General features: G+C 50.8%; 7 protein-coding genes across 7 annotated transcripts; 4 read left to right on the top strand and 3 right to left on the bottom strand.

The window, feature by feature from the left end:
* Positions 1 to 589: 589 nt before the first annotated feature.
* BBK36DRAFT_1133892 (glycoside hydrolase family 3 protein) lies at positions 590 to 3059 on the bottom strand. Its single transcript, XM_024892122.1, has one exon. It carries the CDS (start codon positions 3014 to 3016, stop codon positions 623 to 625), a length of 2394 nt encoding a protein of 797 aa, XP_024753463.1. The 5' UTR covers positions 3017 to 3059; the 3' UTR covers positions 590 to 622.
* A 6040-nt stretch (positions 3060 to 9099) lies between these two features.
* Positions 9100 to 9603, bottom strand: BBK36DRAFT_1109356 (hypothetical protein; the record flags this gene model as incomplete). Its single annotated transcript, XM_024889463.1, has 1 exon — positions 9100 to 9603. One exon carries the CDS (start codon positions 9601 to 9603, stop codon positions 9100 to 9102), a length of 504 nt encoding a protein of 167 aa, XP_024753462.1.
* An 865-nt stretch (positions 9604 to 10468) lies between these two features.
* On the bottom strand, positions 10469 to 11891 carry BBK36DRAFT_1154964 (hypothetical protein; the record flags this gene model as incomplete). Its single annotated transcript, XM_024893780.1, has 2 exons — positions 10469 to 10872; positions 10931 to 11891. 2 exons carry the CDS (start codon positions 11889 to 11891, stop codon positions 10469 to 10471), a joined length of 1365 nt encoding a protein of 454 aa, XP_024753461.1.
* A 963-nt stretch (positions 11892 to 12854) lies between these two features.
* On the top strand, positions 12855 to 14988 carry BBK36DRAFT_1108629 (hypothetical protein; the record flags this gene model as incomplete). The annotated part of the gene is made up of 6 exons (XM_024889381.1): positions 12855 to 12909; positions 12961 to 13900; positions 13961 to 14063; positions 14122 to 14466; positions 14518 to 14659; positions 14732 to 14988. The coding sequence occupies 6 exons, from the start codon at positions 12855 to 12857 to the stop codon at positions 14986 to 14988; spliced, it is 1842 nt and encodes a 613-aa protein (XP_024753460.1).
* A 625-nt stretch (positions 14989 to 15613) lies between these two features.
* On the top strand, positions 15614 to 17011 carry BBK36DRAFT_1164700 (zincin; the record flags this gene model as incomplete). Its single annotated transcript, XM_024894679.1, has 4 exons — positions 15614 to 15935; positions 15994 to 16269; positions 16325 to 16650; positions 16700 to 17011. 4 exons carry the CDS (start codon positions 15614 to 15616, stop codon positions 17009 to 17011), a joined length of 1236 nt encoding a protein of 411 aa, XP_024753459.1.
* Positions 17012 to 19460: 2449 nt separating this feature from the next.
* Positions 19461 to 20545, top strand: BBK36DRAFT_22 (hypothetical protein; the record flags this gene model as incomplete). The annotated part of the gene is made up of 2 exons (XM_024897929.1): positions 19461 to 19537; positions 19606 to 20545. 2 exons carry the CDS (start codon positions 19461 to 19463, stop codon positions 20543 to 20545), a joined length of 1017 nt encoding a protein of 338 aa, XP_024753458.1.
* Positions 20546 to 23028: 2483 nt separating this feature from the next.
* Positions 23029 to 23973, top strand: BBK36DRAFT_1136816 (hypothetical protein; the record flags this gene model as incomplete). The annotated part of the gene is made up of 1 exon (XM_024893104.1): positions 23029 to 23973. The coding sequence occupies one exon, from the start codon at positions 23029 to 23031 to the stop codon at positions 23971 to 23973; it is 945 nt and encodes a 314-aa protein (XP_024753457.1).
* Between the last annotated feature and the right edge of the window lie 3512 nt (positions 23974 to 27485).

Below are 27485 nucleotides of genomic sequence, written 5' to 3'. Positions count from 1 at the left end.
CGGAAGAAGAAGGTGATCCAACGCTCTGAGTGCAACAGCAAACTAACAGCATGCCGACAAGAAGCTAGCCGAGGGCCTTGGCCTCCATTCTTCCAAAAGCCATTTGGATTGCCATTACGGCACAAAATTGCTGCCTGTGGCTTGGCCAATGGCGATGAGCCCTAGGGTTGTAGACGTCGAATAGCCGCCTATTCGAATCTGGGTAAAGGGCGGTTTGCGTATTAGCATGAAGGATCGCTATCGGCGTAAACTTACGGCGAATTCGCTTCTCCCAATCGAGTCGTCTCAAGCTGCACTGCCATCGCGGGTGGGACTCGAGCACTTAAACTTTTGCCTATGGTCATTGATGGCTTGCATCCACCCGCCATTGACGGCGGCAGGCGATAGACTGCTCCATAGCCCGTACAAGGCTGTGGCGGCGTCAATTGGTGCCACATACCTATACTTTAATTTCACCACTCGCAGGCTTCTCTCCTGGTCTGATGTCCAAGAGTTGCGACATCTCGACCAGAGTTCACAAGCGCATTGGCACAGCTGGTTCAAGGGAAGAGAAATAGGAGTCCTTTTTCAATCATCATTAACTACCTAGTACCGTTTCGTCATAAAAACATCATTAATACATCTATACGTCAGGAGTAGCGTCCTTGATCTGCTGCTCCTCCAACGGCCAGTTCTCAATCGTCACCTCTTCGCCCACCAGCTCAAACTCCAGCTTGACCGACTCATCGGTATTCAGAGCAAGCTCATACTTGCCGGGGTAAACAATCCGGTTTCCGAGAGTGTCAACACGGGCAAGAGCACTGACGGGGATGGGAATGCTGAGCTTGGAAGAGTGGCCAGGCTTGATGTCGGCAAGTCGGTCGAATCCGACAAGCCACTTGTTCGGGTATGGGGCTGGGCCCGCGTTGCTTGTGCGAACAAACAGCATGGCCGTGTACGGGGACTCGGTCTTGCCTGAGTTCTTGATGTTGGCCTCGAAGGTGAAGACAGGATTCTGCTCGCTGTAAGTGTATCCGGGGTGAGGCGCAGAGAGGATCGACGAGGTGTTGAACTTGAGGCTCTTGGGGTGGCTTGCCAGAGTCTCCTTGAAGGTGGTGTAGAAAATACCGTAGCCAAACTCGTAGACGGGCTTGCCCGTGTACCAGATGTAAGTCTGTCCAGGGTTCGACTTTCCATCGGGGCGGAGGTTCATGTCATTCTGGGGGAACTGGTGAACGTATTCAGCCGGGTACTGAGTTGTGATCAGTCGGCCGGCAGGAGCACGCTTGCCAGAGAGGATGTCGAAGAGGGCAACGCCTCCCGACTGACCGGGATATCCGCCCCAGACGAGGGAATTGACCTTCTTGTTGCTCTTAAGCGAAGATGAATCAACCTGGCCACCGCCCATTTGCAGGACGACAAGGGGTTTGCCGACGTTGCTGAGTTCCTTGATGAGGTCCAGCTGGTTACCGGGCCAAGCAATGTCCGTACGATCAGCGCCCTCTTGTTCAATAGTGTTGTCGATACCACCGATGAAGATGATGGCGTCCGACTTCTTAGCGGCAGCAATGGCCTTGGCGAAGCCGGCAGTGCTGGTGCTGGCGATGTCTGTGCCAAGCTCGAAGTTGACGTGATAGCCAGCCTTCTTAGCGGCTTCTAGAGGGCTGATGAGGTATGGGGCAGGGCCGAAATAGTTGCCCTGCATCTGGGTGGTGGCATTGGCCCACGGTCCGATCAGAGCAATGCTGCGGACCTTCTTGGACAGAGGCAGGGTGCCGTCGTTCTTGAGCAAGACAATGCCCTCAACCGCAGCCTCGTATGAGATGTTCCAGGCGTCGGTCTTGACGACATCCTTCCAGCCGAGCGAGCGGTACTGGTTCTTCTTGTCAAAGTATCCGAGACGGACGAGATTGGCGTACAGACGAGTGACAGACCGCTCGATCTCGCCGCGGGAGACTTCGCCGGCCACAAAGGACTCGTTGAGGTGCCATGGGTATGTCTGACCGCAGTCAATATCGGTACCGGCTCGCAGCGAGCTGGCGGCGGCCGACGACTGGTTGCTGGCGTAGTCATGAGGGTTCCAAACGTTGTAGACGGCATCGCAATCGGACGAGACGTAGCCCCATTCGGGGAAGCCCCAGCTCTCTCGCAGAAGGGTCTGCAGGAAGAAGCTGTTGGCGCAGCTGGGCACGCCATTGACGGAGTTATATGCGCACATGAAGCTGTGGGACTTTGCGTAACGGGCCGCGGCAAGGAATTGGGGAGTGTAGTACTCGGAGAGGTCCTGCTGGGTGATGATGGCGTCGAAGCCGAGACGAGACTGATTGTTATAGTTTTCGAGATCATATCCAGCAAAGTGCTTCGCCGTCGCAGCAATCTTGAGGTGCTCGGGGTCGACGCCGCCCTGGATGCCGGTGATGTACTCGTAGGTGTAGGCGGAGCTCAGGAAGAAGGCATCTTCACCAGGCGTCTCCTGGCCACGGCCCCAGAGCGGGCTTCGGAAGCCATTGATGTTTGGCGCATAGACGTCGAGACCATAGCGACCGCTGTTGCTGAATGCTCGCGCCTGGGTCGAGATGATGTCGGCAATCTGGTGGATCAGAGTGCGATTGAGGGCTGCCGTACTGAGAATAGGCATGGGGAACGAGGTCGACCACTCAAACTCGCCTCCCTTGGTGGCGAAATTGGCACGGTCCAAGCCGTGCAGAGCCTCGTTCCAGACTTGGTAGTTTGGAAGACCGAGGCGAGGCACGCCGGGGCCCGAGTTTTGCGTATTGAGAATCAGCTCCTCGAGGGTGAAGAGCGAGATGAGGGCCTGGGCTCGCTCAACGTAACCCGCAGACGAGTCACAGACGAGGTTGTTCTTCAGAGGACCATGATCGCAGTCGGGGAACGAGAGCGTGAGCGTGGCAACTGTCTCGGGGAAGAGATCAGGCTGGCCCTGAGAAGAGTAGTTGGCGTATGTCTGATTGTTTTGCGCCAGGGCCCTGGGCAGGAGAGCCGACAGAGCGGCGAGAAGAGCTGCGTTGTTCACCATTGCGTCCGGCTGTCCTTCAATGGCTCACGATCTTCCTTGTCTCTCTCTCTCTCTCTGTTGCCTTCCTGTATCTGGTCTCCGGGAACACTCGATATTTAAATTGAGCGGTATGACGATGACGATGTTGCAGCCTTCCCCCATGCATCATTTCCACTTACAGCTTATTACCCCATACATACCCCATACGGGACCAAAATGCTACCCCAGCTTCGCCGTTGGTGTGGCTCGACCTGCATCACAACTCCACAAACGCCAATTCCCCCCCCCCACACCATGATTTTCCGGCATCTCATGATATTTAGCCTGAATAGCAGACAGTTTCCAGCCGTTGGTCGAAAGACTGCCATCGTCCGTCACTGACAGGGCTGGTCCTTGTGGTTTTTTCTGTCCAAATTTCATATGCTAAGCTACTGCGTTTAGCTTGGCTTTTAGTCTAGGATGAGTTGACAGCGGATACTGCCGACTAGCTTGAGGAGACAAGAGATGGAGATCTGTTGTGAATAGCCGGTCTTGGGACCTCTTTTTGTTTCTTTCTTTCCCCTTGTTCTCTCTTTTAGCCAGTACGCCCGACAGGAACACATGCGCATTTCATTTTCGCCGGCTAAGTAGACGAAAGCGGGGAAGCAGCTGCAGATTGCTACCTTGTACTTTGTAGAGAGGGAAGTGTCCGGGATCATGGTGACAACAAGACGAGCCTGGGGGAAGTGCGGAGTAGAGGCCAAGTCCTTTTGTCAATGCGTGCAACTATCTGCAGGAGCAGTTGGAGTAAGAAGAAGTAAGCCCTGTCGAACCGAGGCTGGACTCATTGGAGGCAGGCTGAAGCGAGGGAAGGATGCTGAATGTCTACACCATTGGAAATACTCTGTGAAACAACTGGTGCTAACATACGACTCAGCACATGCTACCGGAGAGGCGTTCGAGTTCGGGTAAGCGTTGACAATATATATAACTTCCTAGATTGCGATTGATGCATCGTATGACAGCGGTATAGTGACTTAGAGGCTCCAAGCCAGATAGTTTCCCTTCCCGTCGACGACTCAATGAGAATCAAGGTTTTCAAAGGGGTGGGGAAAAAACGTGCCAGTGTATCATACAATGCACCCTTATGCCGCTACTCTGAGAAACAGCTGGTAGCATCCCGAGCGACAAAACGACGATCTTGGGTTTCGTAGCTGAGGATGCAGAGTCCGGCGGGAGAGCTGAGGTTCAGCTTCAAGTGTAATGCCATCCCGGTGTTTCGCAGTGTCCGGTTGCTCACTCCGTGAATACTTACTGATTGCACGTAACGAGCCGGCCTGCATTCATTACATGGATAGGCCTGCGAGGCACGGAGCGCAAGTTGCCGAGCTCGACTAACGAATGAACAAATAGCCAGCCTCTCGTTCATTCGCTGGCTAAAGTATTTCTTGTTGTTATACCGAGGCGGAACAATCCTCCTTGTCGTCAGCAATTCGCTTTTCCCCATGCTCCCAGGACTCCCAGATCTTTATTTACCACCCAATCCATGGGATGCCGAGTAAGGCAGAAGAGAGTCCACCTTGTATAGACCATCTGTCACTGCCCACCTTTCTCCATGTTTCCGTGCCCATTTGAGAGTTGCTTGTATCCCCCCACCCTCCCGTCTCGCGGAGGGAGGTACTTTGGATGTAGAATATGGGGATACGCGGAGGATTTTCTTCCGGGATAATGTCTGGATAATAACGGCTTTTCCGCCTCCCATGCAGCCAAGCAAAAGAGGAAAAGCACGTAATTCATTATTAAGTGATGTTTTTTGTTTTCCCTTGCTGGTGCTTCCCCCATTTCCAAGGACGAGACGGACATACGGAAACCAGGGACCCCATGTTCGTTTGCCATTGTTTATGGATCCAGGAACCCACTTATAAAGAGGGCGGATCGGTGGCTTGGGGCTCCCCGCCGGGCCGAATGGTTGGCTTTTCCGAATTCGTGTAAGATCTGGGGGAGAGACCGGCTGAATTCTCCCTGGCCTTGCTCCCACTAGTTTTTTGTCCAGGAGCGAAATCAAGGAACGGGAACGTCATTGGAGGTGGTTTAGTTAAGCTATGGTGTGAATTTGCTGGTTTGTCGGTTCGAAGCGGAGGAAATAAGTTCAACAATCCCTTGATGGACACTCGGTAGATTGTACCAATGGCCGAATCTTTGGACAGTGTTGACAGAGGGAATAACCTGTGGTTTTCCAAGTATCATCTGGTACGCTTGGTAGATGAGGCTGGTGCGGAGGCGGATGTATAGTGTGTATTCCGTGTTGTATGATTTGTATCTGCGGGACACTGCATTTCCTTCTGCTTCTTTCCACCCCCGCTGGACGCGCTTACTCTGGGCCTCGAACGTGGGAATATTAGCCGGGCTGAATGGGAAGTTCCGATAGTCAAGTCTTCGATGTCCCATGTTTTGCGTTGTCTATGGGGTTGCACTTGGGGGGAGCGTTTGGTAGATGCTTTACTTTGATTCATCATTCGCGATTCGGCTACGCATATCCACTGTAGGCATAGGAAATGGCCATTGATAGATTACCAGAGAACCTGTAGAAATATAAGTCTTTACGTTATATGCTGTACGTTCGTTTGGTTGTCATTGCGTGGATTATTACCCACCGCCAATGTTCCCGGGTAAGGGATGAAGGAAGTCGATTGATACAAGGGATCTAAGCTAGCAACAAGGAACTCTCGTGACTGGATACTGGGATGATGGTAATCTTGATCGTTGAAGAATGAAATGAGGCTGCTTTAAAGCAACTTTCTATTTAAGGGGTCTCCAAGAGTCCACTGGAATTTGGTCTGTGCATGCGACGTAAGTGCCTCGACCCTCGACAGCCGCTGCTGGATAGTTACAGTCTGAAGAGCAAGAACCTGTCAACTCGGGTTATAAATCCGTTGTTTCACTGTGTTGAAGGTCTGCTTCAAGGACAGTTCGGGCGCAGTTGTCTCGTTTCCTCCCCAGCCTCCATGACACGTCGGGTTGTTAGCTACCTGGATGCTCTTCAGCCGTCCATGAAAGCGAACACATGTGACCGACTTTTGTACATACCTTATCTTCTCCAAGAGCTCAGTGGATGGTTACTACCCTCCTAAATCTCAGAAGTACTAACCTTATCTATAAAAGCGTAGTATGTGCCTGCAGCTGGCTTCCGAGAGCGACGTTGGCGGATCTGAAGCGAGCCATCCGGCTGGTCGGGGTTTTCATTGGCCAAGGGATGTAGCTGAACTGAGTCATTTGATGGTAAAGTAGAGATGTGTGCGTTTGTTCTGTTCTGTAGGACTTGGGACTGACCATTGTCATGCTGGTGCCGCTCGAGGGAATGACGGCTTCCAAGATCCACAATCTCTAGCCTGTTACTACTTCGGAAGAAGACAATAATGAATGTAAATGTCAATGAATAATGCTACTTGATATGCTAGAGGCAAATGACTGGGTAGTGAGATATTGTTTATCGACGTTGTATTACATGGTCATGCCTGATACAGTGAGGAGACTGCGCATACGCCGCGCACGATTGACTCTAGATACACAACTTGCAATCAGGCACCGACCTACCCAGCAAAACGAGCCACCCTTCGAAAGGCAAGAGAATTTGAAGACAGTGCATCAATTTTGGTGTGAAATGCCATACGAGATACGCTTGTACTCAGGGGCTGTGGCCGCTTCTGCGTTGCGGACAAATGTTCTTATGTCTGTTGAAAGACTGCTCTACTATATAGCAAATGCCCCAGTTCACGATTTAGACTCTCAAAAAGCATATACCTCTTTGAAAAGTTTGAAAGAAACACTACTATTATGCCATCGGGATGCCTCACAATGTGTGCTCAAAGCAATTAGGCGCGGGGCCGTGACGCAACGAGATGCATCTCACCCTTCTCCCGACACTTTCCACACCAACTTCCAACGATCTAAATGGTTCGACTCGTCTATGTCGTGCAATTAATAGCTCTAATCTCTAATGCCTACCTAGGCTGTCAACCGAACCGTCCTGTCAACGAACATGGAATGCATGGTTCCTTGGACAAACACTCGAGCTTAGGTACCTTACCTAAAAAAAAGGCGGCCATTCACTTCCGCTTCACTTATCCTGCCCGCTTAAACACTCCTTCACAAGTTCCTTCCCAATATGCCCAATTCCCTTTCATCATTTCGCCGTTACCCTTCTTCTTCCATTGCATCATCTCTTTCACCGTTTCCTGGCTGTCCGTTCACACATTCTTGACGACGTTGACGAACCATCTCCATCGACTTGGTGTCTTCTCAGTTCCTGCCTGGTCTTTTCGTGATATCGGCGCTGACAATGTGGCCCAGATCTTCGACAATCTACGCACCGCCTACGGCGCAGGTCCGTCTGGAGTGCCGATGCTCGGCATTTCGGGCACGGCTTGACGAAGTCACTTCGCCTCCCCTCTACTGTTTTCCATACGCATCTTCGACTCCCACCACCGAGGCCAGACCCCGAGCCGCAAGGGAAGTCATGAACATTTGATTTGTGACGTGAGCTGACACAGCAGCAACTCCGGGCCAATTCGACCCCAAGCGCCTCGATGGCCTCTCTGAAGCTGAACATGATCTCTTCAGCCCCGGTCTCGACCAGTTCGCTTCTGATCAATCGGAAAATTCCACTGACGCATTTTGTACTCCTGTACTTCCTTTATGTTGTAGAATCATCCTGGATGCTTAATGTCACGGCAGCCGGTAGACAAAGTATAAACGGTATCTGCTCTCTGCCGAGCATACGCTCGATGCCAATTCCACCTCCCCCCAAGCGACAAAGGCGTTTCTCGAGCGCTTCGATAAAGCCACGGTCATATGTGCCATTGTCATACTTCTCCTGGCTATAGCCTCGTCAGCGACAATGACCCGTGGCCTCAGCCGCTCCCGCATCGATGCACGAGGCATGCCAGATCCGAGTACTGCGATGGAAGGCGAGACATATGAGGTGCTTTTTTTCGCGGGCGTATTTGAGCTGCTCAGATCTGCCTATGATACCATGCTTGAGAGATTCGACAAGGAAGAGGCTTGATGCCAGCCCTGACGGTGGCGCCGCGGAGATGTCAGGTATGTCTCATCTTGGGCATTGTTGCCCCAGCACAGTTTTTACAACTCTTGCAAAAGATTGACACGCCCTGGTATCTAGTTTGTCAACAGGGTTCACATTCTCGAGGCCGTCGACAGCACTGTTATACCTAGGGAACGTCTGCCGCTTGATGCTCTCAGTCATGTCCCCGCCGGCGAGACAAAGCCACGGCAATGGAGCAGCTCACCGGGCAGACGATTGATGGCGACAACAGCCGGCCATCGGCCTCGCGCATAGCGCCTCTGAAAGAGATGGTTCCATGCGCCGAGGGTACAAGATGTCCCGAGTTTACTACTTGCTCGAACTAAGATCTTGATCTTCATGATCATCGTCAAGGCGTTTGTGTACCTCCCCGCCCCCACGTCGAGCTGCCTTGCAGAGATGCCCTCTGCTGCCGAAACACTGTGAATTGATACCGACTGAACGAGTACACCTCTCACAAGACCCCTCCGCCGCAACGCCATTTGCTCACGCGGTGAGGTCGGAGAAACCGCGCTTCCGTTGTTTCAAGTACCAATCAGGCTTTTGCTCATGTTTTTGCTCGGAGAATTTTCGAGTGTGAAACGTTATACCCATGTCACATGGTCGATGCCGATCGCGATCGCGAACTCAAGACATGAGCTCCATACGTTTCCCCTTGGCACCGGTCCTCGTGGCTGTCATTTCGAAGTCACTGCTAACCTCAGCATGCTCTCCTCTTAGCCCGAAGATCAAAACTTTGCTGATCGGAACACAATTACGAGACTTGAACAAGTGTATCGACGGAACGGGTGCCTCCATCCTATAAGCGCACCTACTAGAGTAAGAAGTCGACTAAGGCGTGAAGGCAAGATAAGCTGACGAGTGCAACTAAGGCACCCAAGTCATCAAAGGAGAATATTGACATGCCAGATTCTACTTGCACCTAACTCGCATTTTATTGCTAACCTGGAGCTTTACTGCCATCAACCGGAGTTGAGAGATGGAATACACGATGAAACGTATGATAAGGCCGCATATCCAATCCCTAAGAAACTTGAAGATTTCGTACAGTTGCAACGACAAAACAAGCCCACGCCGCCAAATCAACGGTCAGACTCCTCAAAGTGTGAATCTTCAACCATCCATCCAGATCATTGGTGCTCTGTCCCTTTGAACTGTCCTCGATAATAGCCTGTATTTTGGGCGCAACAGCTGGTACAAAGGCGAGATGGCTAGCGGTTAAAGCGATGCCAGCCGTATACCAGCGCAGAGACCCATTCGCCCAATGCGAGTCATGGTTGACGAAGCAAGTGGCGAAAGAAGAGGACAACGTCAGCGAAAGAAGGGCCAGGACGCGGGTGACGCCGCCGGGGAAGAAGTAGCGGAAGAAGGTGGGCAGCAAGTCGTTACTCTTGGCGCGGAGCTCGGGCTTATTGAAGAGGTGTAGGAAGAAGTGTTGATCCCAAGCGAACCAGAGGGAGCAGGTTGATGTGATGAGGGGGGCGGCTCGTAGAGCCACCACAGGATCGAAGAAGGCTTTTGAGGCCATATTGTGGCAATGAAGGATGTTCTAGAGGATTTGACGGGCAAAGTTGGAGATAAGTTCACTACCAAGTCGTGCGTGATTTGAAGGATCGATCGGATGATGTTGACAGGCGAATCACATCACGTGATAAAATCACCGATGAGGTATTCCTACATAACTTCGGATATACAGTAAAGGAGCTGTTGATTTCGCCTCCCTCCCGAAGGATGATGTTCTACATAATAAGTCCGGTGAGCGAACCACATAGGCAGTTGAAGGGATGTCGCTTGTGGAGTTGCCTCCGTAGCAGTGCATTAGTAGAGCGCGTGATTGGAGGTAAAAGCCCGACTAAAGGTACGGTACATGAAGATGAAATCAATGTGTTATAGTTAGATCCAGTTGAACGAGAATGAACAAAGCCAATGGTTTCTATTTGGGCACGCACAGAGCTCTCAACGACTCCGTCAGCCCGAGACGAACCCAATTGTCCATCTTTAAGCCTCGTAGCTACGGCAACTACGCCAAGCATTCCCAGTGTATTCGCGCCATCTTCTTTATCGATGCTCGCCCGACGTCTCGGAATCGCAATCATTCATCGCTTGCTCATGATCAAGTTGTGAGGATATGCCGCATCTGATGGGGCCAAATCAGCGTGCTCAGACTGGCCCTGACCGACGGCGGTAGCTTGCGGAGGAGTCGGATGTAGATTTTGTAAGTTCTGCTCCACCAACGTTATCAAGAACCAGTGGAGCGCTGAAGGTTAATAGCAGAATAACAGGGAATCCCGAACAGCCGATCCAACAATGAGAAAGGTGTATTAAAAAGTGAAATGATAATGAATGTAAACGCTCGATGCAGATCTTATGGTAATTGAAAGCCTCTTACTCTCCTATAGGGCTGCCTCAATCGGGGCCGCAACTCTTCGTGGGGGTACATACGGATTCCCTTCGCGATCGCTGCACTTCTCCAGTCCGGGGCAAACAACAATTGTACTTATGCTAGCAGTTCCGGTCGGAGCGCCTTCAAAAACGAAGCGCCAGTCGACCGGATGAGAAAAGAGCATGTAGCCGAGCTTTGCACACTCGAGGACAACATCCTGGAGATGGCTGGTTTGCTCCTCGTCTGTCCCTGGGTTGACAAAAGTAGCTAGGAACTTGTTAAGGGAGAGTGTAAGCATCTGAGCCCGCGGTGCGATCATGGATGCATCGACTTGGAGGGCGGTTCGTTGACTGCGATCAGCATGGAGGAGGAAAGCGGATTGACGACGCCATGAGTGCAGAGCCTGAGAGAATGCTATTGGTCTTATGTTAGCAGCCACGATAATGAAGAAGAAGGAAGAGATGCAACGTACCTTGAGAATCGCTCTCGTTGGGCTTGGCTGCAGGTATCGACTGGAGCAATCCAGCAACTGGCTCGGGAAGAAGCGATAGCCCGCCGGCGGAGTGAAAGTCGATGCTCGTAAATATGACACGTGAAATGACGCAGCGAAGTCCAAGTTGCCGAGAAGAGCTGTTCGAGCATAGAGCAGCAATTGCTTGAGTGTCTACTTCTGGACCTAATTCCAGCTTCTGAAGCAACTGCGAGAGCTCTTCTACGTCGGACTCAACAGGCTGAAGAGTATAGTGATCCTCCACATGTTGACGAATGAGTTCACCCAGAGATTGCAGCTCATTGATGATCTCCTGGTCAGGAGCGCCATCGAGGAGAAACTGATCCATTTGGACGCCGGTGCCAGAGCCTGTGCCAGCGTTGAGACTTTCGCTCGTTTCCACCACTGAAGGCGCTTTGGACTCGGTGAGGATTGCTGCCGCATCGCTGGGAGTAGAGGGCCTTTTGCCTTTCCGACGGCGGAGTAGCAGCAGAGCAGCAATGAGGCCCACGAGGAGACCGCCTACGACACAGCCGGCTGCAATCCCTGCAACGGCTCCGGGAGAAAGGCTTTTAGTTTGGTGAGAAGTCGGCGATAGTGTCTGTGAAGCGACGGGCACCAGGTTCGTGGGGGTCAACTCTTCGGTTTTGAGAGTTTGGAGGGACTCTGATGAGAAACTGGGAGTCTCTTTGAAGAAAATTGATGACAGAGTGGCAGATGGATGGCGAGATGATTGAGTAGAGCTAGGTCTCGAAGTCGACTCGGGGATCTCGGCTGCCGCTGCACGAGTTGGTGCTCTCTCAGACGTGGTTGTCGTTGAAGTCGAAGATTTTGACTTGGTAGTCGACGAGGACTCGGAGGACGATGACGAGATCTCGGTTGATGTTGAGGCCGACCGAGATTCTGATGATGCTGATGTCGGATGCGACTCTTTTGTTCCCATCAATGTAGAACTGTTTCCCTCCTCCGCTGTAGTCGTCGTCGTGCGAGGACACGGAATCCAAGTTTCGGCCCCATTCCGAGTGATTTTACAATCATAGACCAGAGAAGCCATGAGAAGCACGCGATCCAACACCAACTAATGACACGAAGTAATCAGATGCTCCAGGTTGGTGAAGAATGAAGGACAAAAGCTATCTACCTAGTATATGAAAGATGGAAGAAAAGTGCGAATATGCTCAAGCCTTGGAAGCATTACGGCCAAGCCGCACAATCGCCATCCCTTCTTCGCCAGCGTACTATATCCGACTCCAAATGAAACAAGAATCGTATTTGTTCATCGGCCAAGATACATTCCCTTCAAGTCCGAGAAAAAGTCAGTGCTATGAGCTGCCGCATAGGTGCAACATCAAAGCGTCGAAGGGGACGCACACGCGACATTGATGGAGCAAAAACGCTTCGCCCAAGAGGGCATTTCACGCACTGGCGGAGGCATTACTTTTGCTTAGCAGCATCGGTGCAAGAAAAGCGTCCACGCGTGCTTGAAACGAGCAGGGTATTATTTTTTTTCTTTGCAGTGGTCTCGATCCTTCCACTGCACACCTGGGCACTCGTGGAAGAGCCATCAGCTGAGATTTTGTTCCACATGCTCACTCGAGGGGAGAAAGCTAGAAGTCAAGATGCCTAAACCTAGAAATTTCTCAAAACTGAAACACATGCACGGCCGATAACGTAGCATTTGCGCCTATGGGCACCGTACTCCTGACTCAATATTGTCGTTGAACGACGTTGTGAAGTTATCGCATGTGTTTTGTCCGGACAAGCCCGATGGCCGCAAATCTGCATATTTGTTTTAAGGCTTCTTGTGTGATGGCGAACTTAGCCACCGAATCCCTTTGGTACCCCAAACTGCTTCTGCTTGAGACAGCACTGCGGATTGGGAGAAACGTGAGAGAATGGTGTCAAAATGGCCGAAAAACCTGACATTACCGTCTCAGTTGACTTTGGCACCACGTACACAGGTGAGTTGGAGGAACCCAAATTTCTTGATGTTTCTAACTGCGGTACACAAGGCGTTGCGTGGATGACCCAAAAGACGCCCATCCAAGTCATCAACGACTGGCCTGGGAGCGGTGATCGAGGAGAGCGCAAAGTTCCCACTACGCTCATCTATAACGAAGACGGCGAGTTGTCATCATGGGGCTTCATGTGCGATGATGACGACGATTCCATCCCCGGCAAGACGCGGAGGGATTTCTTCAAGATCTACATTGACGAAGAGACGCTCGTCGAGGCACGGGGGAGGGGGCTCTCCAATGTGCCGCAGACGACCGTAGAGGCGCAAAAGTTTGCAACAGACTATCTCCACCAGATCTACCTCCACATAAAGGACACCATCGAGACGCAGATGGGGAGGAAACACCTTGGCGGCTGGGCCGACATGGCGGTGACTTTTCTGTTCAGCGTGCCGACGACGTGGACGCGCCTGGAGATTATCAATACGTTCAAGACTATCATTCGTGATGCAGGATTCGGAGGCGGCGGGTCGAAGCATGTGGCTCAGGTTGATCTTACAGAGGCCGAGGCTGCGGCTGTTGCGACGCTGAAGATGAGCGCCATCTCGTTCAACAAGGGAAGTTTGTTCCTGACCGTTGATGCTGGAGGAGGAACAACGGATTTGGCTCTCATGAGAGTGACTTCAAGTGATGCCAGCTGCCCGCAGATGGCGCAGATATCCACCGTCAAGGGTGTCGGTATTGGATCGACGCTGATTGATCGGGCGTTTATCAGGGTCGTCACGGAGAGGCTGGTCGCGAACCCGGATATCCAACGCCAACTGCCCAGCGATTTTGCCTCTCGCTTCTCCAAGAGCCACCATTTCAAGGTTCTGAAGCACAAGTTTGGTGAAAAGGTTTACATGCAGCCCGTGTTCAAGCTGCAGATGGAGGGGGTGTCGCACGGGTTCAGCCATGCAGGTCTTGGTGTAGAATATGGGAGGATGCAGTTCAATATGTAGGTGTTTATGAGAGTATTCTGGTGAATGGTCATGAGTTGTGAGTTAACTTGATAAAGGGAAGAGATTCAGTCGCTGTTTGATGCTCAGGTGGATGGCATCATGCAGCGAATTACAGACCAGCTAGACTGGCTAAGTGAGAACGGATACACAGAACAAGTGGTAAGTTTTCAGCGCCCGTAGGAAACGCATCATGATTCACATATACTGATGCATCCAGGAATACATGATTCTGTCTGGAGGTCTCGGCAGCTCAGCATACGTCCGCGACAAGATCTCACTACACCTCGCCTCCAGACCCCACGCCAGCGCCGCAAGAGTCGCCGTCGTCCCATGCCACGACCCCCAGCTGGTCGTCGTGAGAGGCCTTCTTCTCGATTACCAGCAAAGAATGGAGACGGGCAATGTTCCCGTCCTAGGGGCGCGAGTAGCTCGGTCAAGCTACGGCGTCATCGTGAGGCAGATGTATTCGGCGACGAAGCATGCGGACGAGGAAGTCGTTCCCGATCTGTGGGATCCGAAGAAGAAGTGGGCTATCAACCAAATTCAGTGGATTATTCGGAAGGTAATTTGTCCATATCTCGTCATATACGGAAGTCGACTAAGATAGTTGTAGGGAGATAAGATCGATCCAAATGTTCCGCTGGTGAAATCGTTCGAATACCGTCTAGGACCGGATGACCCTACGAGGGTATGGAATGCAGACATAGTGGTCTCTCAAAATGATCCCTCCAATTTACCAAAGAGCCTTAAACACGGTATGTCCATTCACTTTCCTTCTCTTCTGTTAAGCATGGAAAGTGTATGCCCGTACTGACGGAATCCCATAGCTGGCGTGACCAAACTCTGCATGGTAAAGAGCAACCTCGAGGGCGTCCAACAAGACCAGCTCGTGCTGAAGCAAAAGCGCGGCATCCTCTTCCGCAAAGGCTACAAGTTCTATGTCTGCAGATTTGACCTGCGCGTCATCGTTGCGCCCGCGGATCTGCGGTTTGAGCTGTGGTTTGACGGGCACAAGTTTTCAGGCAATCACGAGCCTGTCACGCCGCAGTGGGCTGAGGCTGGACTCAAGGTCAATCAGGTCTGAGGCATCCATTCACTCACCCATAATTGTGCTTGGGGGATAATAGTCCGACTATCAATTCCACAATAATTGAATAAGATTTACAAGAGGATTTAAAAGCTGTGATTGGATGTGCTTGACTGGACGCTTCACCCCCGCGGACTGTTAAAGTTTATTGGATTTCTGTTGGTCATTTACACCACGGTGAACGAGCAGGTGCGTTCCGCCAGCCACCTGGCAGCAGCCACTTATAGGGGTATGATGAGCGCGTACGGTACCAACCTAGGCTTGGAACTCCCTTGGCTCCCGTCTCATAAATAAATACCTGAGCCCCTTAGTTCCTCCCAAGGCTCTCCCTATCATTCACTTACCACATTCAACTGCCACACATCAGTATAGCAATGCGTTTGAAGCAGCCACGTCAACAACCCAAGTCATATATGGCGGCTTGCAAAGCAATTGTAGCACAAATCAGAAGACGATCCCTTGTGCTTCCATATTTGCCAGCTTTGATCAAAACCTAGCGAGTGGACAATACGCTCAGTCGCACTAAGGCCTAATAAGAGCTCGCCCTGGAGCACTTCGATGGCAACGTCCATCTCAACCACTACCTATCTAGACAACAATTGATCTGTACATTGACAGCGTCATGGATTGTTGCTGCTTCATTGTCCCTCCCCACCTTTTCCGGGCCATCGCTCAGTCTCCTCACAATCCCGAATCCGTCCGCAGAGCAGCCGAGGTCTCTCTGGCTGCACATGACCGCATCGCTACCGCTCGTCAGGAACGTACTCTGAAGGTTATCCAGGACAAGAGAGGCAAGACATATGCAGTCATTCAAGCTTCGCCGTTTGTTCCCGGCGTTCTCCTCGAACAATTGTCCGCCTCGGATGCTGTAGATGAGGCGACGAGGACTCGTGCGAAGAGAGATCTGCGCCATATCCAGGACCTCATGAGCAAAGCTCATCAGGGTACATCAACTCGCCATACCTAATTCTTTTCAGACCAGACACTAACCATTCATCGCAGTTGGTACTGATGAGAGTGCCACAAGGGAAGCTACTAAAGTAGGAGCCTGTATTGTGTACAATGCAAGCAACACTTGGGATAACGAGAAGCTTCCCGGTAAACTTGAACGTGGCCACGGCGAACCTCCGACCAAGGACTCAGACGTCAACAAGGCCTATGAAAACGTGGGCCACGTTCTCAGATTCTACGAGCAGCTCTTTGATTGGACATCTGTTGACAACCAGAACGCGCCCGTGACAAGCACTGTTCACTTTGGTGACCACTACGAAAATGCCTGTAAGCCTTCCTCGGCCCTCTTTGAGTGACTCAGGCTGAGGATGATGCTGTATAGTCTGGTCTCCAGAGGCCATGCAGATGGTCTTTGGGGATGGGAATACGTATCTTCATAACTTCACCGCCTGCGTTGACATCATTGGACACGAACTCACGCATGCAGTCACGGACAACACTAGCCCACTTGAGTACAACGGCCAGTCTGGGGCTTTGAACGAGCATGTTTCTGACGTCTTCGGCATCATGGTCAAACAGCAGGTGCAAAAAGTCACAGCTGAAGAGGCAGACTGGCTCATCGGCGAAAGCTGTCTCTTGCCCAATATCAAGGGAGTGGCCTTGCGCAGCATGAAGGAGCCAGGGAAAGCATACGACGACGAGCGCTTTGTAGGTCAACTAGAGCCATCAAGACGTCCTATAATTAACATATAGACAGGGCAGAGATCCTCAAGTGGACAACTTCACTCAATGGGAGGTTGTCACTGAAGACAGGGGCGGGGTGCACATCTTCTCTGGCGTTCCCAACAAAGCGTTTTACCTTTCTGCTGTCGCCTTCGGAGGCTACTCGTGGGAGATCGCCGGCAAAATCTGGTGGAGGGCCATGAACTGCGGCAAGGTGCCAATTCGGTGTACGTTCCAACAATTTGCCGATGTCACAGTCGAGTGTGCGGAGGAGCTGTTCGATGTGAACGCTGCGAAGACGGTGCGCACAGCTTGGATCAAGGTGGGCGTTACTCGAGGCATCTGAGGGTATTGCCTGTATCGTCTGGTTCGTTCGTGTGATTCCGTGCGAAGTCTTATCCAGTCACTGCAATCTTGTTAGTGCATATACACAGTCCAATCTGAGGCGGAGTATCGTGCGACACACGTTACGTGCAAGGCTGCCGCTCCGGCCATGGAGCATCAGCCGATCCAGGTGTATAATTCCACGCCCGATTACAATTCAAGGGTTGTCCTTGCTTGGGACCCCAAGGTACAAGCCGTTGACCTATCGAGCCAGTTCGAAAGCATGATCTACCAATAGGAGCAACAGCTGGGATTCGGACCGGAATTGTCAAGCTGAATCTAGTCTCTGTGAAAGTAGATCATAGGAGTGGAAAACTGTCGCGTCTAAAGGGTTTCGCCCTGCTTTTGACCCCCGGCGTTCCCAGTCAAGTAGTTGGGTGATTCGTCGTGCCTTGGCAGCCCAAGAGCCCTTGCGCAGGCGCAGCAAGTGGTAGCCGCCAGATTGAGATGGCTGACATTCCGTGTGGACCGTTTGGAGACCCATTGCTATCGACTTCAAATGGAACGGATGTTGCCTTGGCCCGTCTCTCCAGCGTCTGACTTCGGATCGTCAGAGGATCTGACGGACATCTGCTCCAAACGCACTAACGCTTTCACCAGATATGATGGCGAAGGTCAGAGTCCGAGGCAAGCATTTGCTCACCATAGCGATGCTCTCGCGGTCATTGTTCAAAAGCGCAGGTGATATCTGTCGGAACAAGCTGGACGAGCGGGCAAGCAGCGCCTCAAACAGCTGCAAGCGATCACGGAAGCCGGCACTTCACCAACGGCCTGCTCATGATCTCCTGCGTCAGTGTAGCACCATACCAACCGCAGCTGCAAACCATCCACAACGGTTCCGTGAGCGAGCTTCAGCTTCACGATGATGACCACCTCATTTGGTTCACTTCGTTCGCCAAAGTATGACTGCTGAGTTGTGAGGTGCGGATGCCCACATCGCCATGTCGACTCTAGCCGTCACATTGCACAAGACATCCATACAGCTGTGCGCTGCGGAGGTAGCACAGACGGGGGGGGGGGACTGCCCGTTGAGCTCAGCTCGATCGTTTTCGTTGGCACAGGCAACACGTACGAAATGTGACTGAAAAAGACGACGCGTTCGATCGATCGTGGAGAGTCGAGGATGTGTATGCCTGTGTGGCCACGGTCAGACGCGTCGTAGTGCCCGAGTCTCATCTCCAAAGATCAAAGCATGGAAGATGATGACTTCTAGCCAGCTCATTCGCCACGTGTGCCGGTAGGATCCAAACAAGAGGCGAAGGGCGCTCAACTGTACTCGTCTCTTACACGGAGGGTGCACTTCGCAAGGAGAAAAGTGAACGGCGATTCGGCGCGGATTCGAGGCAGCATGTGCCGATACCAGCGACCTGAAATTGCAAGCTGCTAGTGCATGTGTTGATATCATTGAAGGGCGTTTGACGATATCCCACAGTCGACGGCGTTCTGTCATCCGCTGCTACTTGACGCTGGATGAGGAAAAAGCGACGACATGGAGGTGTGTGGCATCGTGGTGGAAAGTGCGATGCCTTGCGATTCGGTTCATTTAGGGCAGCGTGTTCAGGTGCTCTCGCTTGTTGATATACGCTATCGATACGGGGATTGCGCACCGAAGCAACGCGTGGGTAACTCGGTCATCGAGAAGTAGCCACAGCTCCTCTTGACCATAGAGGGGGACTCACCTCGGAGACGATGATGGTTCAGGTGATCGGTGGGTACCAAGTAGATGCGATTTCAACTTTCTTTGGAGTCCTAGTCATATTCTGTAATAGTGGGTGCAAATCGTGTCCGCGAGACGACAAAACATCTGGCAACTTTGGCAAGCCTGCGACTGTTAAGGTACATTGAAGAGAACTGAAACTGTCGACGTCAACTGCCCGTGGTCGCACTCCTTTCGACGATATACCGAAACCAGCAATTCCAGGCACTGCGCGTCCGATCCGTCCGAATATCGGATACAGCCGATGGAGCCAGCTACCTTAGTTTAGTGCTTCTGCCCCTTGCATCAGATCAGGTACGGTCAGCTTCACCTGCAGTTTCCGTCGTTGGTTGAGAAGCGATTCATCCCTAGAGCTCGTGGGCGGCGGAGGAGGGTTCAACGGTAGGAACCAGTCGCGTTTCCACATCAATCTCCTTCTTGAGCCCCGGCTCCGGCGCCAGATTTGACTTCAGCTTCCTCTCTTCTACTTACCCAACAGCAATTGTGGTTCCACCCAAGCTGTCCGGTGGTCGCTTTACCTCTGTTCTGCCTCACCCCAAGTGACCCCGCCAACCCGCCTTGTGTCTGCCCCGCATCCCGGCGCTGACGTGACGTGAATTTGATCCCTCCGCGAAAGGATCCAATCCGATCAGCATTGACTGCATCAAAACTTGACAGTTACTCCTCTGGCAGGGAAATACTGACAACGTACGCAATGGCTACGACGACTTGGCAAGGTTCGCCAGAGGGTCTCAGCCCTGACTGGATTTTCTCCAACAATTCCAACGTGCAGTGAGTTACGCTTTGCTTTTGTTCGACCAATAGAGTCTGTACTGGATCCCGAAGACTGACTCCCACAGCGCGTGCAACGACCGGAAATGGTTCACCGAGTTTACGCCCTTCCCGAGCATTGTCAATTCGACTACCTTCGTTAACGGCGGAACCCCTGTGGAAGGCGTCGGAACCGTCAACCTCCCAGTCAAGCGAGGCCCCAACGCCCGCGGGCCGCAAGCCCATCACATAATTCGTCTGACAAACGTTCTCTACGTCCCTTCGAGCATCTGCAACATGGTCGGCATGCCCATTTTCGAGTCTGGCGTTGCTAAAATACGCCTGGGTATGGAGTCAAACACGAAGGGCGGTTTGGAAGACCACAATGGCCGCCCAGTCGCGTATTTCTCTCCCAACGCAAGGCTTCTTTCCTTGAGACTCAGCGGCCCACCCATCGGCCCACAACTAGCAGCATCCAGATTCGATCCTAATACACTATACGCGCTGAGTATCAGGTGGCCTGATGACGAAAGGAAGCGCTGGGAGGCCCATCGTCGACAAGATAGAACAGACGACGAGAAGGATCAATGGATCGGAGACCAGCCATATACCGCTGAGGAAAAGACATGGCTCAAGAAGCACTTTACAAACGAGTTCAAATTTCTCATGACTTATGGACTTTCAATCTACGATGAAGAGGACCGAGCAGAAGGCCGAGCCATTGCACGCTCAATGATGCGCGCTGACGAGCATGCTCATGGAGCTGAGCTGGATGGGCAATATCAACAGAGTGATGACGAAGAAGTAGAAGTAGAAGAAGAAGAGGAAGAAGAGGAGGAGGAGGATGAGGAGGAGGAAGACTTCGAGAGGCACCTTGCTGATCACCACTTCGACGAGCATCAACTGCGCTGGATCGAGGAGAATTTCCGGGATTCTGCCAACTTCATGCACTCCTTTGGCCTGAAGTTTTACAACGACGACGACTGCGAATCTGCTAAAAAGATCGCTCGATCCCTCATGAACTACTGACCTCTGTTATACCACCTATTGTCGAATTGATATACTCGCTGCTGAATCTGCATCATATTGTGGTTCGGGGGATTTCATTCTTGCGCTTAAGAGCACCTCATTGGATTCCTCGATCTTTGTTTTCCGCGGAAATTGTTTTGTGTTTTCTGCCAAGCAACAGCACTTGTCGTTTGCTTATAACATCTTGAAAGATTGCTGAAAACAGCCAGAACATACCCTTAGGCTGGCAGTCTCGCTGATAAAGTAAATTGAAGTTATGAGCATATAGCCGATTTGCTGCTTGTGTTGACATCGCGAAAAGATCCAGACAAGAGTCACAGGAATCTTAGGGTTCTATAGGTCTATAGAGCCGCTTACTTGCCTCACTAGCTGTCAACGGCTGACTGTGCATTACCTCCGCGGATGCCTCCAGTCGCCGGGTAAGCGGTCGCTGAAGTTGTAGCTGCTCCTTATCCTGCACTTTACTTGTCAACTATTTGTATCTTCTTTTATGCAGCATTGGTAACGTCTCCGAGGACTCTGAACTGGCAACTTCTTGTTTGCGGCAGTCCTCTTGTGTCACCCGACTACGGATCTTGGTGAAGTCACATATCAGCTTCAGGGATATGAACTATGGCCCATGTCAGCACTAGACACCATCCGGGAAGGCAGTTCGTAATAAATCCTACCTCGGAATAGTTCACCAAATCCTTCTCGCATTCGGCTGCCACTTAGCACGCCGATTGAATTTCTTACACGCGATCTTTGTCCGCCTTGGCTTGTGCCATTGATGTCCTATGGCAAGGAGAAACAGAACAACTGACCTGCCTCCCCATTATGCGGAGGATTTCGGACCCCATGAAGGATCGTGATGGATCCATTGACTCCATAGAACAGGTAGGCGAACGTACTGGAAATCCCGCCGCGATGCTGGAATGATACGCCATGTCCACGGTCGCCGCTACTAAGAGTATTAGCTTAACCAAACGATCGTTGAACGATCGCTCGGCAAGGCACCTTGCTAGCACCAGGACTTGTACGAGTAAGTTCGCGTTATGCAGGCGGGCTGCAGGGAAGCTCTACTGTAGGGTTCCGGGAATAAATAGAATATAGGGAATAAAGGCCTGTTCTTTGAAGATTTTGGGGTTCTGGCAATCACGGTTATCGCGAGCTTGGACTGCCTGTTGGTCCTAGGGAATGGCTTCCCCGGACCCCGGCTCTGGGGAAGTTACGGACCAGACCAGAATCAGAAACATGTAGATACTACCACATGTACGAGTACGGGAGTGCAAGGGAGGCCGAGAACACTGCCGCCGCACAGCCTGAAAAATCTGACCATATTAGAGCCTCCCATAACCGCTCGCGGAATCTTGCCAACCATACGGGATACGCGGAGCCCTGGATGTAATTCAGATGCTGCTCGTTGCTCTTGGATATATGACGCGACGCCCTCTAAACAAATGCTCCGCGAACTTGTGATTGGACGCAGTCTTCGCCTCGTACTTGCTCATTATATACAGTAAGACCAAGGATGTTGTATATCGACTAACCAGCTTCAACCAGGAATTGATTTACTTATCTGCACATAAGCTGACGCTACCAAAGCGTATGTGTCGCATTGTTGCGAGGTTGCTCTTGAGCAGTCATAGGCCAGCGGTAGTGGGCAGAGTCTTGAGGAGCTTTTAGTAACTGATGTCTATTTTTTGTTGAGTCTTCTTGAGTCTTCGGAAAGAGCATGAAACTGCAGAACGAAAACGACAAGTGACGCGTCTATTCTCGCTTTCGCTTAATCACTTACAGGGGTGATAGCGGCACTTGTCGTAGACGATGCTCTGTTCTGTCGGGGCAACTAGCGGAGAAAGGCAGGCAATCCGTATTACTTGACCCTCTTCACCAGGTAGTAGGCCCGAAATAGTATGCCAATTGTCGAAAACAGCTGCAGGAGTTCGCATAGCGTTCTTCACCATGACATGGTAGGGGTTCAGCCTTTAAGGATAGAGAGAAGCTTCTAATTCAAAACTATAGCTTATAATAATGCTATCCCAGGAGGTGGAGCCCTCCGTGCGGAACATCTCGCGGCTTCGTAGCTGAAGCTCCGAAAACAAGCGGTCAGTATTCGATTGTCATGTTGCAATTGTAGTTGTAGCTGTAAGCTTGATAAGACTCTGAACTCTCAGTGACTGTGAGTTTGACTCATTGGGTGCTTCTTCAACATCCTACCTCAAAACTATAACGCAACATTACCGGGGGATATACTCCGTAGGAGAGGCTTAGCCCAACTACCCATTGATGCCAAGACGGCATGATAGAAAACATCACATGCTAGTCATTGACCTGCCGGATGAGGATCGTGAGCCTGGTGGTCCAGGGTTTCCAGGCTTCAGGATTTATATGCTAGTAGGACTAGTAATAGCATATATAGACCGGAACACACCCCTCAATGAGAGTTGCATATCAGTTGAGGATCAAGCACTGCTATCCTTAACTAGACAATACACTTCAATATGGCGTCCAAAGCCGCTGCCATTCTCTCTATCCTCCCTCTCGCTCTGGCGACCCTCGACAAACCCGTTATCCAGCCAAACTTCCCCGGAAATGGCCTTGCGTCCTTGGGTCAGGGTCTGTTGGACAATCTAGCCCCTACGCACTCGACGTGGGATGATTGGGGCGCTGGTTGGATCCCCCAGGACTGCAAAACTTTGGTTGAGGGCGCCGGATTCTCTGCTTCCGACGTCATCCCCTTCAACATTCACTATGACGACTGTGCCCAGACATGGACCTTTTGCCGCCACAAGGACTCTCCTCTCAGCGAAGTCCAGATCCTCGATCTCTTCGGGCGTTTGCCCGTTCGGATGAGGTCCTTTGTCCGGCATCTGGTCTTCATCCCCGGTAACAAGTCTGCCGGGTCCAGCGGAGACAACGTCCTGATGACTGGCCCCGTAGACATCACTGTTTACGCCCACGAGATTGGCCACAGTCTGGACTCTCACGCCTTTGACCCTTCATACGGCGTGCCTTTCTCTACCGGCAACGTCTGGATCAGCAACTACAACCTCGACTCTGCCGTGACTGATCCCTACGCGCAGACCAGCCAGCAGGAGAACTTCGCCCAGGAGACTGTTGTCTCACTGTATGACAAGGTTGTACCGGGCGGAATTGGCACGATCCAATCCAACTGGCAGGCCATCTTCCACCAGTATGCCACCCTTGAAGGATACATTGGCGATGTCATCATCCCCGGCGGTACTTGCACCCACCGCTTGACTGATAGCCCGGCCGTGCCGATGAGCGGCTCTGCCAAGTTGCGTCGTGGCCTGGGACCTAAACCGCATGTTGCTTTGAGCCCCGAGGTTGAGGAGATTGAGGCTATCCCCATGAAAAGCTCCATTACGATGACTTCGTTCGATGAGGCCGGCAAGCCCAATGGAACTTATGTCATCAATCTTTAGAAATATATATAGGCATGGTTAATGAAATAGAATTGTCTTCGCTTCGTATGGTTTCATGGAGGTACTACAATGTGACATGCAGACTGCAATCTGAGCTACTACTAGTAGGATTTTATAACCCAACCTGGCTCTTACTTCATAGTATCTGAGACCGCAGATACCATAGCATCGTCTCGATCAGCCTTTGTTATACCTAGGCCTACAGGTTCACTATGTTTAAAGCCCAATCAATTGGTTCCCCGGGACATTCAGAGATTACCATATCCCCGGGAAGTTTCAGAGCAATTAGCTATCTCATCATATCAGTGAATAGCTGACACCTACGCGGACTCACTGTATGGCTGTATACGGTATTGCATCCCAAGCCTACCTGTGCACCTTTGGATATAAGAGCCTATAGTACCCATATCTCCTATAGAAGGCATTGAGTTACTTGATATGCTCAATTTAGAGTATCAAATATCGTATGTTCTACAGAAGAGTGGACTACAGGTAAAACATCTACTGCATGATGACGATAAATACTGGATTCTCGAGCTGCTAGGTATAACAGACTCATACGCTGAAGCAAAGTATCAAGAATCACCGAAACTTGGCTAATTTTTGAAGTTGAGTACGAAGGTTCATGAGAGTCAGATTTCAGTTCTGTGAGTTGCGAACAAATGATGAAAGATGTGACATTTCTTCCTGTTCAGGCAAGAGCCCTGAGCAGACGTGACACTCCTCCTGTATGTGCCAACGGAGGCTCTACTGGACAATTCGATTCCTGGAGCGGTCACATTGTCACCTTAGGTGTATAAGAATCCTAGTATCACTGCGTTTGCATCATGCTGTTCCTTGACGTCTCCATCACCACTAAGCAATGCTGCGATAATGTGAAGATTTGCTTCTGGCTTTGTTGCCATGACCGTGAGTTCGAGGCTATCTCGAAGAAGAAAGGGGAAAGAAAGCTTGACCAGCAGTCGGCCATCTGCCTCCACAGGGTACTTTCAATTGTATCAAGATCTCCGTCCCACCCATACTTTAAGTACCGCGATATCACGTTTGTGGCGTACTAAGATTCCATACTTTTACCAACTTTATACTTCAGTCAGTACGCCATGGAGTAGGTATTTAAACGCTTAGTAACATCGTACATGTAGATCTGAACAGCGCCTAAACCGGAAGATATGAGAGGATCAGAGACTCCTACCTTGAAGGCACCCAATGTTACCAGATGTAGGTGGCGTAACAAAAATCTTTCCATCCATGAGCGCCATTAGCAGGCATGAAATATTACAGTGACACCGTGCCACATCGAAGGACCATGGTGTACTTTGTACTTTGGAGAAACTTCTATCCAAGCCTCATCGGAACTATGCAAAGCTGAATAACAAAGGCCATGAAGAAACAGGTTGTATATGCCGCTGAGCCGCGGTTGGCTTCACGGTTTACAGTTTTAAGAGCTATGAGCAGGCTTACAGAAAGTTTCAGTGAAGACTCGACGTCAGGTTCAACCACGATTCGATGGGAATTAGGTCAGAGGCCTTTCAATAGGCTGTGCGTCAATTGATGACATGAAAGACAACAAAGAGTTGAACTATGTATTGGAATCTCTACTCTCCGTCTTCACCTATTACAGGGATATATTCACCTTATTTCGAGTCCAGCCCTGTATGCTCTTAGTCAAGTCCATCCGAGAACATCAGTATCGGTCGATGATGACTCGGGAGAACACATCTCAGAGAATTACGGAACAATACCATATCGTCACTAGGTATATGAAGGATCTGCTTGACCGGAGAAATAGCAGCAAGCACCGATACTATAAGAAGCATCTACAATAGCGAGCACATATCTTTAGAGGCTAACACGTATCAACATACTGTCATAGCTTCATTGCTCTTCCAATATCATGGAGCACTATTGCTACGAAAGGCTCGAGGTGGGGTAGTTCGCTCGTCACTGTATAATGAGGATCATTGTTCAAGTAGGCTTCTCACAGGCTGCATAGAGAGTATGACATACCTCTACCACAACCTTCTAAAAGAGGAAATTATTGAAACATAATCCCTTTGCTTGGTCACTCTATGATTCGAACAGACCAATCAAATATCAAGGCGTAAAGTGTATATGACATAGCTGCTGCAGACCTCCGTCACTCACCAACCCTATATTATCCTAGCGACAAGGCTTGAAGTGAGTCCTGTTTTGCTACGATAATCACTATGACGGAACTCTGCGCTCAAGTGCCAATTGATATAGCTCTCCCGAATTGTCAAGCCCCTCCCGAAGCGTTAAGCCATGGCAATAGAGAACCCACCAAAGTCAAAATTAGAGATGGCGGCTATATTGGTTCCCGAATCGTAGCAACTGGCTGTCGGCATAATTCAAGCGTGATAACTTCAACTTCATCGAAACGCTTGAAGAATTTTCATCCCTATTTAATCCATCAATGGTACGAGTTGTGACAGTACGTCTTGGTCAACTATTCGATAACTAGGATGTATCCTGTTTTTCGTGCAATTTGCTCAGCTTTGACACCTGGCAAAGCTTGCGCGGCTTGAGCAATACGCAACGTAAGATAGGCTTGAATCACGCAAATCACGGTGTACCCGCCTGCCCGCCGCAATATGACCATCATTATTGGGTTCAGTATAAGCTACCACAGACACGGCCTCGTTTTCGTTTACATGAGGTACCATTTACTGCTGCATACCGGCCTGTCACTTCTCATACACCACAACAAGTCAAGGGGTTCGGAAGCAAATTCGCTTTTCCGAGTCTGATACTTGCCCTTTCCACAATAGGATCTCGTATAATACGGCCAGTAGCTTTTTTCGTGCAACACTACTTGGATTATCATACTGATCAAGGCCCTCTGTGCAAAGAGTTAGCTAACTTGTAACAAGCTTGTTTGCTTATGAATCATCTCGGAGGCTGTATATCTCCAGACATATTTAGGGTTATCAAGGGAAACAGAGACTTGCAATTGATTCTGCCTTGGCAAAGTACATGCTGAAAGTCGCTTGAACTATGAGAGAAAAGTCTGGTATTTTACAATTGTCGCCATCCTTCTTTCGGCTATATGGATGCTTGATGTAAACGTCTTACAGCGTGATACTGTACTATAACGAACTATTTAGCATATATCTTCCTTGGACATAAAATGTCATATGCTCTGCATTGGTCTCGCTATAGCGCAATATCTGTGTGGAGTACAATAGTTGGTAACTCTCCATTCGCAGACGATGAATCGCAGCCAAGGTTCCCGAGTTCTCTTTGTTCAAGGTTGAATGTACCCGTTTAGAGGCTGCTTGATATACATTGTGCTTGGCAATAACTCACACGGTCGCCCACGATACCACAAGCTCTTACAATCACAATAGTATCCTGCCATCTCTAGCCGCTGACCAACAGAAAGTGCTTGTCGGAGATGGCCCCTGTCGTAACTCCTTGTCAGCATCCTTCGTCCCTAATTGTGGGCAGATGGTCAATACGCTCGTTTGACGGCTCTCCCTCGGCCAACTCCG

This window comes from Trichoderma citrinoviride (assembly GCF_003025115.1).
Source record: "Trichoderma citrinoviride strain TUCIM 6016 unplaced genomic scaffold BBK36scaffold_1, whole genome shotgun sequence".
Taxonomy (NCBI): Eukaryota; Fungi; Ascomycota; class Sordariomycetes; order Hypocreales; family Hypocreaceae; genus Trichoderma; species Trichoderma citrinoviride.
This window is presented reverse-complemented; position numbering and strand designations above follow the sequence as displayed.